Source organism: Dipodomys merriami, unplaced genomic scaffold, assembly GCF_024711535.1.
Source record: "Dipodomys merriami isolate MVZ:Mamm:240054 unplaced genomic scaffold, mDipMer1.0.p SCAF_30, whole genome shotgun sequence".
Lineage (NCBI taxonomy): Eukaryota > Metazoa > Chordata > Mammalia > Rodentia > Heteromyidae > Dipodomys > Dipodomys merriami.
The window spans coordinates 18,734,554-18,751,302 of NW_027204493.1; the positions used below are offsets into that span (position 1 = coordinate 18,734,554).

Below are 16,749 nucleotides of genomic sequence, written 5' to 3' on the forward strand. Positions count from 1 at the left end.
AATATTAATGAGCTTTTCCATCAACTACTTATGAGAGATTGTTCTCTTCTTAAGTATGCACTAGATCAAAGAGTACACCTTTTAAGATTCTAAGCATCTGGAAGGAAAAGCAAATGTGTATCTCAAGCACTTAGCACTTTTTGAAGTTCTAAGGGTTCAAAAAAAATCCTACTCCCATTCTATATTTTTGAACTGTAAGACCACAACTAAGTCGGAAAAATGATGACTATCAAACACAAAAAGTTACTTGTTAATCATTAAATGTTTTTCATTTTCTACAGTCCCAAAGACTACTATAGCAGTATTTCAAAATCTGACATTTCATATCTAAGAAGTACAGGAAATCCTCTTTCAGCTTAAGTATTAATTAAGCCACTTTAAATTGTTGTGGCTGTGGAATTTTCCACGTGAAATAGCTATGCCTGACTACTAGTTCTCCAGCAATCTGAAAATCATTATGATCAGTAAGTTGTTTTTGTTTTTGTTTTTTCAAGTCGATTCAGGATTAGGGGCAAAGCCAAAAATACATTTGAAACTTTTGACCCCTGATTATAGGTTTAGACCGTCTAAGGGTAAAGCCAGATCTTTTCCAAAGTAAAACTAATGCTTCTCAAAGAACAATACCATACAAAGTACAATAACAAAAGTCTCCCAGGTTTCCATAAAATTGTAAATTAAGAAAAAAAACCAAACCCTCCCCCCAAAACATCTCTAATCCTGCTGTTCCCTGACAAGAAAAGAAGTATTATCAAGGAAAATACTTAGGCTTAATTGTACACTTGGAAGGCTGAGTCAGGAAAACCTGACTATGAGGCTTGCTTGGACAAAAAGAAGAAGAGGAGAAGATGAAGAAGAGAAAGAAGAGAAAGAGGAAGAAAAAAGGAGAAGAAAGAAATGTTTAGTTGATACTTTATATTAAATGTAGTAGAAGATAAAATCCTGTCTTCTGGAACAGTAACTGCTACTGTTTGTGTTGGAATACTTCCTCAGTAATAACATGCCACAATACTTGGCAGGTGCTATTATTTTTCACCTTTGTTTTCCTCACAAAGGAACTGAGACTCAGCCAAAATGTAGTTTGTTCAGAATCTCTTAGTCTTCAGTAGTGACGGTTGTAAATTCTGGATCTCTTCATTTCATGGCCTTCTACTCAAAACTTCAAATTAGTCTAACTTGAGATATATGCCTTCACTGCCTTCCCCTTCTTCTCTTCTTTTATATTTCCTGCTTTGTTTACAACTCTTTCCAGGACTCTCCTCATTTGTCTTTAACTACCTCTAGCCCCTTGTCATCCCTTTTTCATTTATTATTGCTCAGCTTTTTTTTTTTGTCAGTCCTGGGGCTTAAACTCAGGGCCTGGACTCTCTTCATTCCCTCTGTGTTCAAGGCTAGCTCTACCACTTGAGCCACAATGCCACCTTCAGCCTTTCTGTTTATATGGTACTGAGGAATCAAACCCAGGGCTTCATGCATGCTAGGCAGGCACTCTACCACTAAGCCTTATTCCTAATCCTATTGCTCAGTTTTTTGATGGAAGTATTTCTAATAAAATATAAATAGCTTGATCCACAGATAAAAGGAGAAAGTGGAATTGTGAGTTCATATTAAAACATTTTGTATTTGTAGGACCATCATCTAAGTCCATTTGACTCTTGAGTTAAAGGCCAATCTAAAATAGGGTGGTGAGTATATGTAACTTTAAAAAAGTAGTAATTTTAAAAAGCCAGACACCAATGGCTCACATCTGTAATCCTTGCTACTCAAGAAGCTACAACCTGGAAGAGCACAGTTCAAAGCCAGCCTGGTAGTAAAAGTCTGCATTAACTCTGTCTCCAGTTAACCAATAAAATGTTAGATTGGAGGCATGGCTCAAATGGTAGAATAGCAGCCCTGATTAAAAAAAAAAAAAAAACGAAGCAAAACCGGGTGCCAGTGGCTCATGTCTAGATCCTAACTACTCAGGAGGCTGAGCTCTGAGGATAGCAGTTCAAAGCCAACCCACACAGAAAAGTCTATGAGATCCTCATCTCCAATCAACCAGCAAAAAGCAAAAGTGAAGCTGTGTATAGCTCAAGTGGTAGAGGCTAGCCTTGAGCAAAAAAGCTCAGGAACAGTGCCCGGGCCATGAGTTCAAGCTGTAGAGTTGGCACCAATAAAAAGAAAAGAAAGCTAAGCAAGATTATGAGGCCTCAAATTCAAGCAGAGAGAGAGAGAGAGAGAGAGAGAGAGAGAGAGAGAGAGAGAGAGAGAGAGAGAGAGAGAGAGTTATAGAAGCAATACACATTGGCTACAGTTATTGTAAAATTTAAAGCTGGAAGTGGTGCTGTGGCTCAAGAAGTAGAGCACTAGCCTTAAGCTGAAGAGCTGAGGGACAGCACCCAGGCCCGAAGTTCAAGCCCCATACCAACCCAAAAAATTTTTAAAAATTTTAAATACAGACATAATTAAATAAAAATAACTCATAAGGCTTATGTGAAGTTCAGGATTAGAGTGTATGTTTGCTATGGATAAGTACAAATCCCTGAGTTCAAGCCCCCAAAGCAGAAATAAACAAACATGATTCTAACAACTAGGAATAACTGTTAACTTCCACAAAAGAAATCCATGTGGTACTTTAACTTTTGCTTTCATTTGGCATATTTTAAATTTCTTTCTATAGTATCAAGTGTTCTAACCATTGATTTTTTTAAAAGGCCAGAACTTCAGAATCTGTATCACTTCAGTATTCCATGCCAAAATTTCTGATATCCCAGTGGGGGCTATAATATTCCCATTCAGGAATCAGTATAGATGTAGGCACAATTGTCAGTAACCAGAATTTCCCTTAGGAGAAGAATCAATTCAAAGAGCACTCCAAAATTACTGGTAATGACTTCTATGCCAATGCACCATCATTCATTAACCAGGCTCCTTCACCAAGTATTTAAGCTATTTTCACCATGGTAAGCATTGTAATAAATATCTATGTAGTTATCTCTCTCTCTATGTAATGAAATCCTCTTTGTTAACTAGTAATAAAGGAGTGTGAAGCCATAGTCTCTAATTCCATTTCAACAAAAATCCTATTAATATGAGAATATGATATAAAAAGAAAGATTAACCTTGATTAAGAAATTTGGTTACTCACCAGCATCTTTGATTAAATTATCATAAAAGCGCACAGTCCTTGATGTAAGGTCGCTGAAGGCCATTTTCCACAAGATTTACTGATTATTTTAATGGAATCACCAGTAAAAAACAGAAATGAGTTTATCACCTATAAATGCAAATAAAGGCAAGGTTTTAGTAATATAATATTTAAAATGCTAAAAAATTAATAGGAATAACTGGCAGAGTAATAAACTTAGAGGGTAAATCCATTAGTAAATCACAATAAATGCTGATTCCATTTCAAATATGTGAGATTTCCAGTCTTTTAGGGACTCTACTAACTTCCCTGTAAAAGGCTAAAGTTCTAGTAACCTCTATAGGATATCTCCCTCTTATGGAGAAAATAAGTCAGGAGAAGGTTATACCATCATGGCACAGCTGAAGGAAGAAGAAGGAGAAGGAGGAGAGAAGAAAAAGAGGAAGAGGAAGAGGAGGAGGAGGAGGAGGAGGAGGAGGAGGAGGAGGAGGAGGAGGAGGTGGTGGTGGAGGAGCAAGAAAAAGAAGTGGAAGAGGAAAGTGGAGAAGATACACAAACGCTTAAAGATCCTATGTGGAGACTTCTTTTTTAGTTGAACAAAATAGTTTATTGAAAATAAAATAGTTGGAGCCAAAAGTCTTAGTAAGGATTTGTGTCTTAACTAAGTATTAGTAGTCACTGGAAAAGAAGAACACATAAATTAAAAGAGGAAAAAGCATCTCTATCTTAAAATTAACTCAAATTACTAATGGGATGTGTGAGACAATGGGCCCACAACAGCTTCTCAAATCATGAATCCTGCTGACGTCACTGGCAAATTTCCTGTGCCCACAGATTTTTCAATCCAATTACACAAATAATAGGTTTCATTGGGACTATGATATCCATGTATGTAATAGACTTCGGCAGTTTTTAATTGCAGCAATCACTGAAAACACAGCAAGTATGACTGAAAGTATGACTCAAAAGGCATGTAGTGTAGTTGCCTACTGAATTATATGCAAGTTTTTAAATTATATTTTTATTGACTTTATGTAGTTGTACAAAGGAGTGACCATTCAACATGTCAGTTTATATGCTCATTGTACCCAGTCCTCATTCTGCTTCAGACTTGCCAATCTAACCCCTCCATTCAATTTATATGCAAGATTTTCATATTCTAGGTGAAATAAATACTGAAAGAGAGAGAAAAAGACCTTAAGAGCCAAGGAGAGTTGGGCACTGGTGGCTCACACCTGTAATCCTAGATACTCAGGAGGCTAAGATCTGAAGTTCAAAGCCAGTTTGGGCAGAAAAGTTGCTGAAACTTGTTTCCAAATAACCAGCAAACATCAGAAGTGGAAGTGTGGCTCAAGTGAGAGGGAACCAGCCTTAAGAGAAAAAGCCAAGTGAGACTGTGTGGTCCTGAGTAAGTTCCAGTGCTGGATGGAACATGTGTATGCACATACTCACGTGTGCACGAGCAAGCATGCGCATTCACACACATACAGAGCCAAGGAGAAGTTGTTTTATCTGGACAGATGGACAAGCATACCGTAGACAACAGAAGTCTTCTGAAAAAGATGACCAGTGAGGAGAAACTAACTCTACTATATTTTAAAATATATAAACCAGGTGCCGGTGGCTCCTATCTACAATTCTAACTACTTAGGAGGCAGTTCAAAGCCAACCTGGACAGGAACCTCTGTGAGATTCTTATCTCCTATTAATCAGGAAAAGGCTAGAAGGTGAGCTATGGCTCAAGTCTCAAGTGGCAGAGCACTAGCCTTGAGTAAATAAAAAACTAAGGGACAGCTGGGCACTGCTGGCTCAGGCCTGTAATCCTATCTCCTCAGGAGGCTGAGATCTGAGGATCATGGTCCAAAGCCAGCCAGGGCAGGAAAGTCTGTGAGACTCTTATCTCCAATAAAAACCACCAGAAAACTGCAAGTGGTGCTATGGCTCAAGTAGTAGAGTTCTAGCCTTGAGCTGAAGAGCTGAGAGACAGTGCCTAGGCCGAGTTCAAACTCCATCACACACACACACACACACACACACACACACACACACACACACACACACACACACACACACAGATTAAAATCTCACACACACACACACACACACACACACACACAGATTAAAATCTCCTGTAATTAAAAAAAGTAAGCACTGACAGTCAAGAAGACAAATGAATAGAACAGAACATACAGAAATATACTGACTACATTTGGGAATTCAGAATGTATTTCAGTAATTCTAGGACATATGTGTTCCTACATTTTAAGATCTCTGAAATCAAAGTATACCTTACTAATGGATAATGTGTCACAAAATTAATGGGGTATTTGACAAAAGGATTAAAACAAATTCTAAGAGAGAGATGATGGCCATGGCTGCACAATATAAATGGACTTAAATATCCTCAAACTTTATATTTTGAAATAGTTATAATGGTACATTTTAAAATTGTGTATGTTTTACCACACATTAAAAAAAATCCCCTAGGTTTTTCATAAAAAAGAAAACAGATTCTCTTCTAACATTCTAAAATGCAGTAAAAGTTGTTTTATTTATGTAAATATAAATAATACACGGTATATGATAAAGGTGACATCCAAGTCAGTGGGCACAACTAGTAGCTATTTAATAAACGATGTTATATGACTGGATGGCTATCTGGGAGAAGACAGAATTTAAACAGTATACAGCAGGAAGGAATGCCAAATGGATTAAAGATGAAATGAGAAAAGAAAACAGAACCATGAAAGTATAAGATGACAATAGTAGACGATACTTCATAACCTCAGTATGGAAAAGGGCTTGTTAACTATAACTCAAAATTCAGAAGAGACAAAGGTCAACATGTTAACTGAATGACAATAAGAAGGACTGCACGAAGTGTCAGAAGAATAGATGAGGAGGAACGTGAGGAGTGCAAAGGAAAATTCATTCAGCCCTAGCCCCTGAGAAAGGGGCGAGGGAGGCCAGACATTGGGCAGGGAAAGCCTTCCTTCCTGTATTATCAAGTCAGGAGTCTGATTCTGGAAATCAGAGGTCAGATGGGTTTCTGTGAAGACTGTCTTGAGGAGGAGGAACCTCTTGGGGGAGGGGGGGAAACAGTGAGGAAATTTCCACCTACCTATTAATCTGCCTTTTTCTGTATTCCCACACAAGTCTGTTTCTCTTTGCTTTCCTAGAAATTGCTTTCCTGTGCCACCTGCCCTCTCCACTTAAGCAGAAACAAAGCTTCAAAGGTCTTAGCCAGACACCAATGGCTCATGCCTGTAATCCTAGCTACTCAGGAGGCTGAGATCTGAGGATCCCAGTTCAAAGCCAGCCTGGGAAGGAAACGTCTGTGAGACTCATCTCCAATAAACCACCAGAAAATTGGAAGTGGCACTGTAGCTCAAGTGGTAGAGCACTTTCCTTAAGCTGAAGAGCTCAGGGACAGCACCCAGGCCCAGAGTTCAAGGCCCACAACAACAACAACAACAAAAAAGGTCTGTAGTGTTATACAGAAAGATTTCAGAGCTTTAGTAAGATCAGAAACTTAATAGTATATTAAAATGTGAGCGTCAACTATAAAGTAATAACTTATTTAAAACAGGATTTTTCAACAGAAAAATCAACAGAACTGACAATTCTTAGCTGTACAAGGCTGTCCTGAGTATCTTCCATTGTTTGGGTCCTAGCTTCTACCTACTAGTTGCCAAAAACCCATCCTCCCCAGATTAGACAAGCAAAACTATCTCAGAAATTGCCAAAGGTAACCTAGCAGGTAAAATGGTCCCAAGCTGAGAATCACTAGTTTAAAACAATTACCCAAACTGCCCTCCAACATGTATTCATCCAAATTACCAGTACTTGGCCTTAGAATAATCATCCCCAGGGGCTCCCACTTACAATCCTAGCTGTTTATAAGGTTGAGATTCACAAGATCAAGATCAAGGCAGAAAAGTCCGTGAGACCCCACCTCCAAAATAACTAGCAAAAGCCAGGTGCCAGTGGCTCACACCTGTAATTTTAGCTATTCAGAAGACTGAGACCTGAGGATGGAGATTCAAAGCCAGCCCAGGCTGTCCATGAAACTTATCTCCAATTAACCAGCAAACAAGCCAGAGGTGGAGCTCTTAAGTTAAAATGCTCAGGGACAGTGCCTAGGCTCTGAGTTCAAGACCCAGGACTGGTGCTTGTACAAGTACACACACACACACACCACACACACACACCACACACACACACACACACACACATGCACACAGACAGAGCAAAAATCTGGACTGGAGATGTGGTTCAAATGGTATAGACATAGATGAGTGAGCAAACCAAGCAAGCAGGAGACTTGACTTCAAATTCCAGAATAGGCAAAGTTAGGTAAGTAACTTTTAATTATTTTCCAACTTTTTAGAATTTCATTTGAATTGCTTATTGGAAAGAAAATCTTTGTCTATCTCTAAAAATTAAGTGTATAACTACAAAACTTAAGAATGACTTAGAAGGCAAATGATCAAGCCGGAGTCTAGCTTCATCAGTGGGTGAGAATGGGACGAATAGAGCATGGTTTAATGATAAAATAATTTACTTTGACATTTTCAACTTAGAGTTTGTAAGATGACAATGAACTATGTATTCCAAAGGGACAAATCAACACATCTTTAGGGCTATAATAAAATTAGCAGAATAAATATAGAGAGGCCTAAAGTGACTATTTTGAGGCGATACTTATTGACATACACATTTCAGTAAGTAATTTCAAATTTAATTTTGTCCTTATTATCCTTTATAATTTCCAAATCAAAGCAAGTGAGTCCAGAATTTAGAAGAAAACAGATTAAGTAAAAAATTATTTCAAATAATAAATTTTCAAATGTCTTAGTAACATTTATGCATGTGTACTAAAATACATATACACATACATACAGGCACACAGAGATGCAAAAATATGCTCCATTATACCTACAAACAGTATTTTATGAGGTTTTCTTCTTTTTTTGATTTTTAAAATTTTTTTATTGTAAAGATACCATACAGAGGGGTTACAGTTACATGAATAAGGTAATGAGTCCATTTCCTATGGAGCATTGTTACCCCCTCCTTTGTTTTTCCTCTACCATGCCTTCTGAGGTTTTCTTTTCTTTTCTTTCTTTCTTTCTTTCCTTCCTTCCTTCCTTCCTTCCTTCCTTCCTTCCTTCCTTCCTTCCTTCCTTCCTTCCTTTCTTTCTTTCTTTCTTTCTTTCTTTCTTTCTTTCTTTCTTTCTTTTTGGTTGGTTCTGGTGCTTGAACTCTGGGCCTGGGTGCTGTTTCTCAGATCTTCAGCTCAAAGCTAGCACTCTTCCATTTGAGCCACAGCAGTACTTCCAGTTTTCTAGTGGTTTATTGGAGATAAGCGTTTCATGGACTTTCCTGCCTGGGCTGGCTTTGAACTGTGATCTTCGGATCTCAGCTTCCTGAGTAGCTAGGATTACAGGTGTGAGCCATCAGTGCCCAGTGAGGTTTTCTTTTCTTTTCTTTTTGTCAGCTGTGGGCCTTGAACTCAGGGTCTGGGTGCTGTCCCTGAGCCTCTTTGTGCTCAAGGCTAGCACCACTTGAGCCACAGTGCTATTTCCAGTTTTTGAGTGGTTTATTGGAGATAAGAGTCTCACAGGAACTATTCTGCCCGGGCTGGCTTTGAATGGAGATCCTCAGATCTCAGCCTCCTGAGTAGCTAGGATTACAGGTGTGAGCCATTGGCCACCTGGCCTATGGGATTTTCTTTGATGTGTAATATTAGCTACATTTCTCTTCACTATTTCCTTTATTATCTTCTCTCCCATTTCAGCCACTTTTTTCTACTTAATAGCTCGGTTTTGCACAGTGTCTTGAAAATAAAACCACAGCAAAAGACAACAAAATAGAAAGATTTACCCCAGCTTTGGGGTTATAAAGCTTATACATTTAGTCATACAGAAGAACTCAGGCTAGAGATAAGGAGATTCCCATGCTGACTATCACAGAAAAGCACATTTCAGGCTTGAGTCAAAAGAGTAAAGGTAAAATAATCAATGCAAATCCCATACAGAAGGCAGTATGTCTGAAAACCAAGGCCTTAGAGAAGTCAGGGTAGAGCTGTGACAAGTGGCTAAAAGGACTTTAGGCAGACTCCAATGTGTGTAAAAGCAGCTCTTAATCTTTCTACCCTGGATAGGCATGAAGTATTGTAGAAAGCCAGTAGAAAATAAGGAGTAATATTAATAAAAATTATGTACACATATATATTTTAAATTATCTGTCTATCTATCTGTCTGCCTATCTATCTATCTATCTATCTATCTATCTATCTATCTATCTATCTATCTATCTATCTATATTTTCTGCTACCTGCAAAGACAAGTAGTCAAACAAAGACTTAATAGACTGTGAATATTTGGGGAAGGTAATATAGATAGAAGACACAGAGTACCAAAAGTCTCCTCCCCTCAATTCATTTTATACTATATGAGCTTCTTGTAACTTGTTGGGGGTTAGGAGAGGTATTCACAGATTAAACTGTAAAGAAATAAAACATATGCCTTTGTATTAGATGTAGATATGAACTCAAAAGTTGTCACAAGAGGGCTGGGAATGTGGCTTACTAGTAGAGTACTCGTATCATGCATGAAAATCTGAGGTCAGTTCCTTAGTACCACATAAACAGAAAAAGCTGGAAGTGGTGCTGTGGCTGTAGAAAGCTAGCCTTGAACAAAAGAAGCTCAGTGATAGTGCCCAGGACTGGCAAAAAAAAAAAAAAAGATGTCACAAGAGAAAAGATCATTATATAATAACAAAGAAATTCATCAAGATGTTATTACAAGGGCTAAGGTGTAACTTCCTGGTAGAGCACTTGCCTAGCATGAATGAGTGAGCCCATGGGTTTCATTCCACTTACCACAAAACACACAGTTATAAACATGTATGTACCAAAGATCTAAGCACCAAGTATATAAAGCAAATATTAACAACAGGAGACACATACTGCAATACAATAGAGTAAGGTACATCACTATTCCCACTTTCAATAATGCATAAATCATCCAGACAAAATTAATTAGAAAACAGGACTTGTATAAAACATTCTTGCCAACAATAGTAAAATACTCATTTTTCTCAAGCACACAGTGTTCACTCTATATTTTGTAGCTGCTACACAAATGGCAATAAATTTAAGAAAACTAAAACCTTATCAAATATCTTCTCTTACTATGGTGTGAATCTAGATATTAATAACAAGAAAAACTAGAAAAGTTGTAGGTTTATGGAAAATAAAATCAGGCTCCTGAATTAATTGGCCAAAGAAGAAATCAAAAGAGAAATTAAAAAATACCTTGAGATAAATGAAAAAAAGAACACAAAAAAACATATAGAATATAGCAATCCTAAGAAAGAAATTTATAGCACTATATACCTATAGTAGGAAACAAGGGCCAGGCACCAGTGGCTCACACCTGTAATCCTAGCTACTCAGGAGGCTGAGATCTGAGGATCCCAGTTGAGAGCCAGCCTGGGCAGTATACTCATGAGACTCTTTTCTCCAATTAACCACAAGAAAACTGGAAGTAGGGCTATGGCTCAAAGTGGTAGGTAGAGCGCTAGCCTTGAGCAAAAGAGCTCAGGGAAAGCTCCCAAGCACAAAGTTCAAGCCCTATGACCAGCAGAAAAAAAAGAAAAGAAAAGAAGGAAGACCTCAAAGTTAAAAAGAAAAAAAAATCTAACATTATTTATTCCATACGGAAGTGAAAATTTTTAAAAACAAAACAAAATTAAGTCCAAAGTCAGGAGAAAGAAGAAAGGAAACTATACAAGATCACAGTGGAAATGAATGAAATAGATACTTGAACAACTATAAAATAAAATTTTAAACTATAAAAAGAAGTGAGTGGCCAGGCGCCAGTGGCTCACACCTGTAATCATAATTACCCAGGAGGCTGAGATCTGAGGATCGCGGTTCAAAGCCAGCCCGGGCAGGAAAGTCCGTGAGACTCTTTTTTTTTTTTTTTTTAAATTGTGAAAATACCTTACAGAGGGGTTACAAATACATGAGCAAGGTAATGAGAAAATTTCTTATCAAGCATTATTGCTTCCTCCTTTGTTTCCCCTTCCCATCCCTTCCCATCTCCCCCCACCCACCCCGGCTCCCTCCTATCCACCCTCCCACCCCCCTTCCCCTGGCCAAAGTTGTAAAGTTCGTTTTTTGACATAATGACTTGTACATCTCATTGTTGCAATGGGTCCACCTGTATCCCTAGTTAAACAATTTGTTTTTCCCCCCTTCCCCTCCACAAATTACACTAACATCAAATTCAGTGAAAACGGGTTATACCGTGGGGGAGGGACATACAAAGCAACAAAAAAATCATCTTATAAATATGTTAGAAACAATCGCAAGAAAGAAAAAATATTTGAGTCCTTATCTTGGAGTTCATTTTGCCTAACCTAACTTATCTGACCATTTCTGCTTGTCTCAGACATATACTAGTAATTGCAAATAAGGGAAACCACGGGACCTATGTTTCTTTGGGCCTGGCTTTTAGATGCAGAAAAAGCATTTGATCCCTTTATGATGAAGATTCTGGAAAAATTAGGAATCCAGGGAACATTCCTCAATATAATAAAGGCTGTATATGACAAACCTACAACCAGCATTATAAAAATGGTAAAAAAAAAAAAAAAAAAAAAAAAAAAACCTGAAGCCATTTCCTCTTAACTCAGGAATGAGACAAGGATGTCCACTCTCTCCACTTCTCTTCAATTTAGTATTAGAATGCCTAGCTATAGCAATAAGACAAGATGCAAACATAAAAGGGATCCAAACAGGGAAAGATGAAGTAAAACTCTCCCTCATCGCAGATGACATGATCTTGTATTTAAAGAATCCCATGAGACTCTTATCTCCAATTAACCACCAGAAAACTGGAAGTGGCGCTGTGGTTCAAGCCTTGAGCTGAAGAGCTGAGGGATGGCACCCAGGGCCAGAGTTCAAGCCCCACAACCAACAACAACAACAACAAAAAGAAGTGGGTCTATTAAAAGTAAGCAAAGTTGACACAAATCTTCAGCTAGCCTAAGAGAAAAGAAGATGCAATAGAATTCAAATGAAAGAGGAGACATTGTAACAGACAGTAGAGAAAAATCAAAGGGATTATGTCACTACTGTACAGTTTTTCTATATACTTCATTGGTTACAACAGTGGTTTCCAGACCAGGTTGAAAATCAGAATTGCAGAGATTTGCAATCATGAAGTGATGAGCTAGATTTGGGAACCTCTAAGAGTCTTTGTTTGTTGTTGTTGTTTGGTTTGATTTTGGTTTCTTAGTGGAAGTGTTGTTTTGGTTTTGATAGTACTGAAGTTTGAACCAAGGGCTTTGCACTGAAAACTACCAACTTGAGCTTTACCCTTCCTCCTATTTTAGATAAAATCTCTAGTCTCCCCACCCCTGCCAAATTTGCACTTTCTTTTGGTCTTTAAAGAAATTCTAATGATTAACACAAATTAATTGTTCAAATTAATGAGTTTCACTGTGACATTGCTATACATGCATACACTGTACTTTGATTGTGTCCATCCTCCTACCTTCCAGTCTCCTTCTCTCTCCATAATTGATCCTCTTGCCCGGTGCTGGTGGCCTATGCCTATAGTCCTAGCTACTCAGGTAGGCTGAGATCTGAGGATCATGGCTCAAAGCCAGCCTGAGCAGGAAAATCCATGAGATTCTTACCTCCAATAAACTACTCCAAAAAAAAAAAAAAAAAAGCCAGAAGTGGAGCTGTGGCTCAAGTGGTAGAGATTGGCAAGAATCTCAGGGACAGTGCCTAGGACCTCAGTTCAAGCTCCAGGATAGGTATGTATGTGTGCACATGCACACAGACACACCACACACACACACACACACACACACACACACACACACACACACACACTAAAATATACCCTCTTCTACTATCAAGTCTTTTTGTTTTTCATTTCCACATACAAGAAAAAAAACCAAATATGATAATTGCATGACCCCTTTGATAGAACACTTCAGGGCTTTCTTCCTTTCTCTACACAGACACTGATTCCAGGTATTAGCTGTCAATCCTTTCCCTCTGTGCTGCCCATTTATATACATCACCTCAAGTCCTAGAGTCCTTATTTTAAAACAAAGGCAGAATTTACCAACTGACTCCTAGCCTTTATTAGTCAAAACTTTACTTCCTAGGCATTAAGTCTTCCACACCTCCAGGTTGCCTTTAGATGGATATGAATCCAGAGGTGTGTTTCTTATTGGTATTAACAAGAATCTCAAGTCTTGCCTGGGCCTGTATCCCGACTTCAATCCTCCTACTCATACCTCCCACATGGCTGTAATTAACAGATGTCAACATACCCAGTTTATTAGTTGCCAACTGTTTTTCTTTTTTCTCTGGCCTCAAACTGAAATCCTCTCAATCTCCACCTCCTGAGTGCTGGGATTACAGGTGTGATTCACCATACCTGGCCTGGAAACATGTTTTATTACATATAGGATTCTCAGACAGGACAACACCCACAGCATGTGGAGCAGGCATGAAATACATGATGGAAGATTCAGATCATGAAGGACCCCTGGCCAAGGTAAGGCAACTGGATGAGAGCAGGAAGAGGAGGTACAAGTGATAGTGGAAAAGATTAATCTGGTGATTTAAAGAACTCATAGAAGATGTGACATTTGGGAGGAAATCTCAGTGTCAGCAAATACAAGATAGGAGGACACAGACCTCTTATTCCAGGGGTGAACTAAGCTTGAATTTCTTCAGCATTATGACAGGGAAATCACTATTACATTACAGCAAACGAGATCATAAACTTTGGTATTGTGGCAAACAAAACCAAGAGAGTCAAATATTGAGTAAAGATATTAAACATTTGACTCTGCTTTCAAGTAAGAATGTTATTGAACCAATGAAAATACTCTGTTTGCAAGTAACCTGGCATTCAACTCAAAATGGTTTTAACCAGTAGAGGGATGTAATATCTCACTCATAGGAAAAGAAATCCAAAGACAGGGCAGCTAGTTACTAATTTTTTGGTTTTAACAAAAAAAGACAGTCATTTCAAATACTGCTTTCCCAAGCTGGGCGCTGGTGGCTCACACCTATAACCCAAGCTACTCAAGAGGCAGAGCTCTGAGGATCTCGGTTCAAAGCCAGTCCAAGCAGGAAAGTCCTTGGTCAACTGGTAGATTGCTAGCCTTCAGCAAAAAATGTTCAGGGACAGTGCCCAGGCCCTGAGTTCAAGGCTTAGGACCATTACCAAAACATAAAACAAAACAAAATGAAACAAAGCCCCACTTTCCCAAACATCTTCCTCCAAAGTAGTTAGAGGGAATTTTCTTTTTATTGTGTTTTTTTGGTCTTTTGTTTGTTTTAGAGATGGGGTTTTGCTGTGTAGCTCAATTTGGCCTTAAACTCTCGAGTCTCTCAGCTTGTCATTTGTTTGGTTTTCAGTCCTCCTCCTAACTGCCTCCCACCCCTGAAGCTTCAAAACCCTTCTTCATGAGCTTCAAAATCTTTTGCCAGAAACATATAAGCCAGGATCTAAACCAAGCACTGGGCTAGACCCCTACATTCCCAGAGGTAGGCAGGACAACTGCAAGTTCAAGCCTAGCCTAAGCTACATAAAGAGATTCTGCCTCAAAAAACAAAAATAAAATAAACCACGTACAGAAAAATGACACAAGTTTACGAGGTTCTTGGTTAATCAATACCCCTAAATACTTCCCCAAACCCCATGGGGAAGCATATGACCATAACAGGAAGAGGGGTCCTAAAGTAGAAAAGAATGGTTAGGCGCCAGGAAGAGAAGTTAGATTTGGGAATCAACGTAAGCCATAACTGGGACGACCCTGCATGGCTTTTAGATATGAAATGATACCCCTAACCTGAGCCCATCCACCCTCTTTATCCTTCCTGCTGATATATTCTCATGATGAATGAATGTTGATTTTTATTTTATTGAAGTATTATTAACAAGTCAAGTATGGCTAATAAGCATGATTTGCAATGTGTCATATAAAGTTTTTAATGACTTTCAAATTATTAGAATCATCTTATGCCACAACCTCTATAATACAGATGCCACACTATAATCTATCAATACAGAGAATATGGGATTGGATTAACCTAACACAATAGCCATTTTACTATTCCCATGAACTTAAGACATTCTGACTGGCATACTTTCTATTTAAATAAAATGGATGTTCCCCATAAAAAGAACACAGGAGTACCCACAACAGTTGCTGTACAAATGCCTTAAGCCTGTCTTTTAATCATGCTTAACTGTTGTAATTTCCATGCCATGTAGAACTTAAAAACAAGCATTTAAAAAAATAATTGTGTTATTTATTTATTGTGCTTATGTGGTACTGAGGAATAGAACCCAGGGCCTTAGATTGCTACTAGGCGAGCATTCTACTAATTAAGCCATATTCCATACAAAACAAATATTTTTACATCTTTTCCATTTCAATTTTTACTGCCCCATTTGCTTTTTTTTTTTTTTTTGTGGGTTGTGGGGGCTGAACTCTGGACCTCGGTGCTGCCCCTCAGATATTCAGCTCAAGACTAGTGCCCTACCACTTGGGCCACAGCACCACTTCTGGCTTTTTCTGCTTATGTGGTGCTGAGGACTCAAACCCAGGGCCTCATGCATGTGAGGCAAGCAGTCTACCACTGAGCCAACTTCCCAGCCCCCACACTGGCTTTTGATACAGGGACTTCCTAAGAATTAGGTGCCTTAAGTGGGCTCACGCCTTTCATCCTAGCTGTTCAGGAGGCTAAGATCTGGGGATTGCAGTTCAAAGCCAGCCTAGGAAAGTCCGTGAGACTATTATCTCCACTAACAAGCTGGAAGTGGTGCTGTGGTTCAAGTGATAGAGAGCTAGCCTTGAACACAGAAACCTGGACACAGTGCCCAGGCCCAGAGTTCAAGTTCCACAATCAGCAAAAAAAAAAGGAACTAGATGTCTCTATGGGCAAGACGCTAGATTAAAAGTATCCACAGCTTTGACTCTGGAAATGAGAAGAGTCAAGTAACAGAGACAAAACTATATATTCTGAAGAGAAAAAGAGAAGAACCTTAGGAATCACAAAAAACGTAACAGGACAGCAGAAAATTAGAGAGAAAAACTGACAGAGAAAAGCAGAAAACAATTCCTCAGCCTCCTAGGAGAATAGGGGCTGGGTACTAAAAATGTCATCACAAGGTCAAACAGATACCCTAGTGACATACTGCCAACTCTAGCTGCAAGAGAAAAGACCACTCCTTCCATCAGCCTTAAACCCAATGTGGGGATTTCGGGACTGCTACCATGAAGAAGGACAGGCTATGGAGAAAGACATTGTATTGCTCCTCATATCTTGGAGGGCAATTACAAAGTGCCATCTTGAAAGAGGGCCTATCATTGTGAGAATGAGACATGGGGTGGGGGAGGGCGGGTGATAAGGAACACTTACAGCTCAGGAAGTCTTGAGATACCCTGCCACAAAGGCTGGATGAAAATAGCCACAAGAAGTGTTTGAGGAGGAGAGGGTGAGATGTGGCCCTGCCAAAAAAGTTAAGCTTTGGTCCTCTGTGGTCACAAGACTCAGCCAGTGCTAAGTC

The 16,749-nt window shown here is 38.8% G+C and overlaps 1 protein-coding gene across 3 annotated transcripts in view; it reads right to left on the minus strand.

Annotated features, from left to right (window-relative positions):
- Elovl7 (ELOVL fatty acid elongase 7) overlaps nt 1-16,749 on the minus strand; it is a 79,888-nt gene that overhangs the window by 22,123 nt on the left and 41,016 nt on the right. For all 3 annotated transcript variants that reach the window (XM_070041231.1, XM_070041233.1, XM_070041232.1), the window contains one exon: nt 3,128-3,256. In XM_070041231.1, coding sequence (XP_069897332.1) covers nt 3,128-3,191 — 64 coding nt within the window. In that variant the 5' untranslated portion in view covers nt 3,192-3,256. The remainder of the gene's footprint in view (nt 1-3,127; nt 3,257-16,749) is intronic.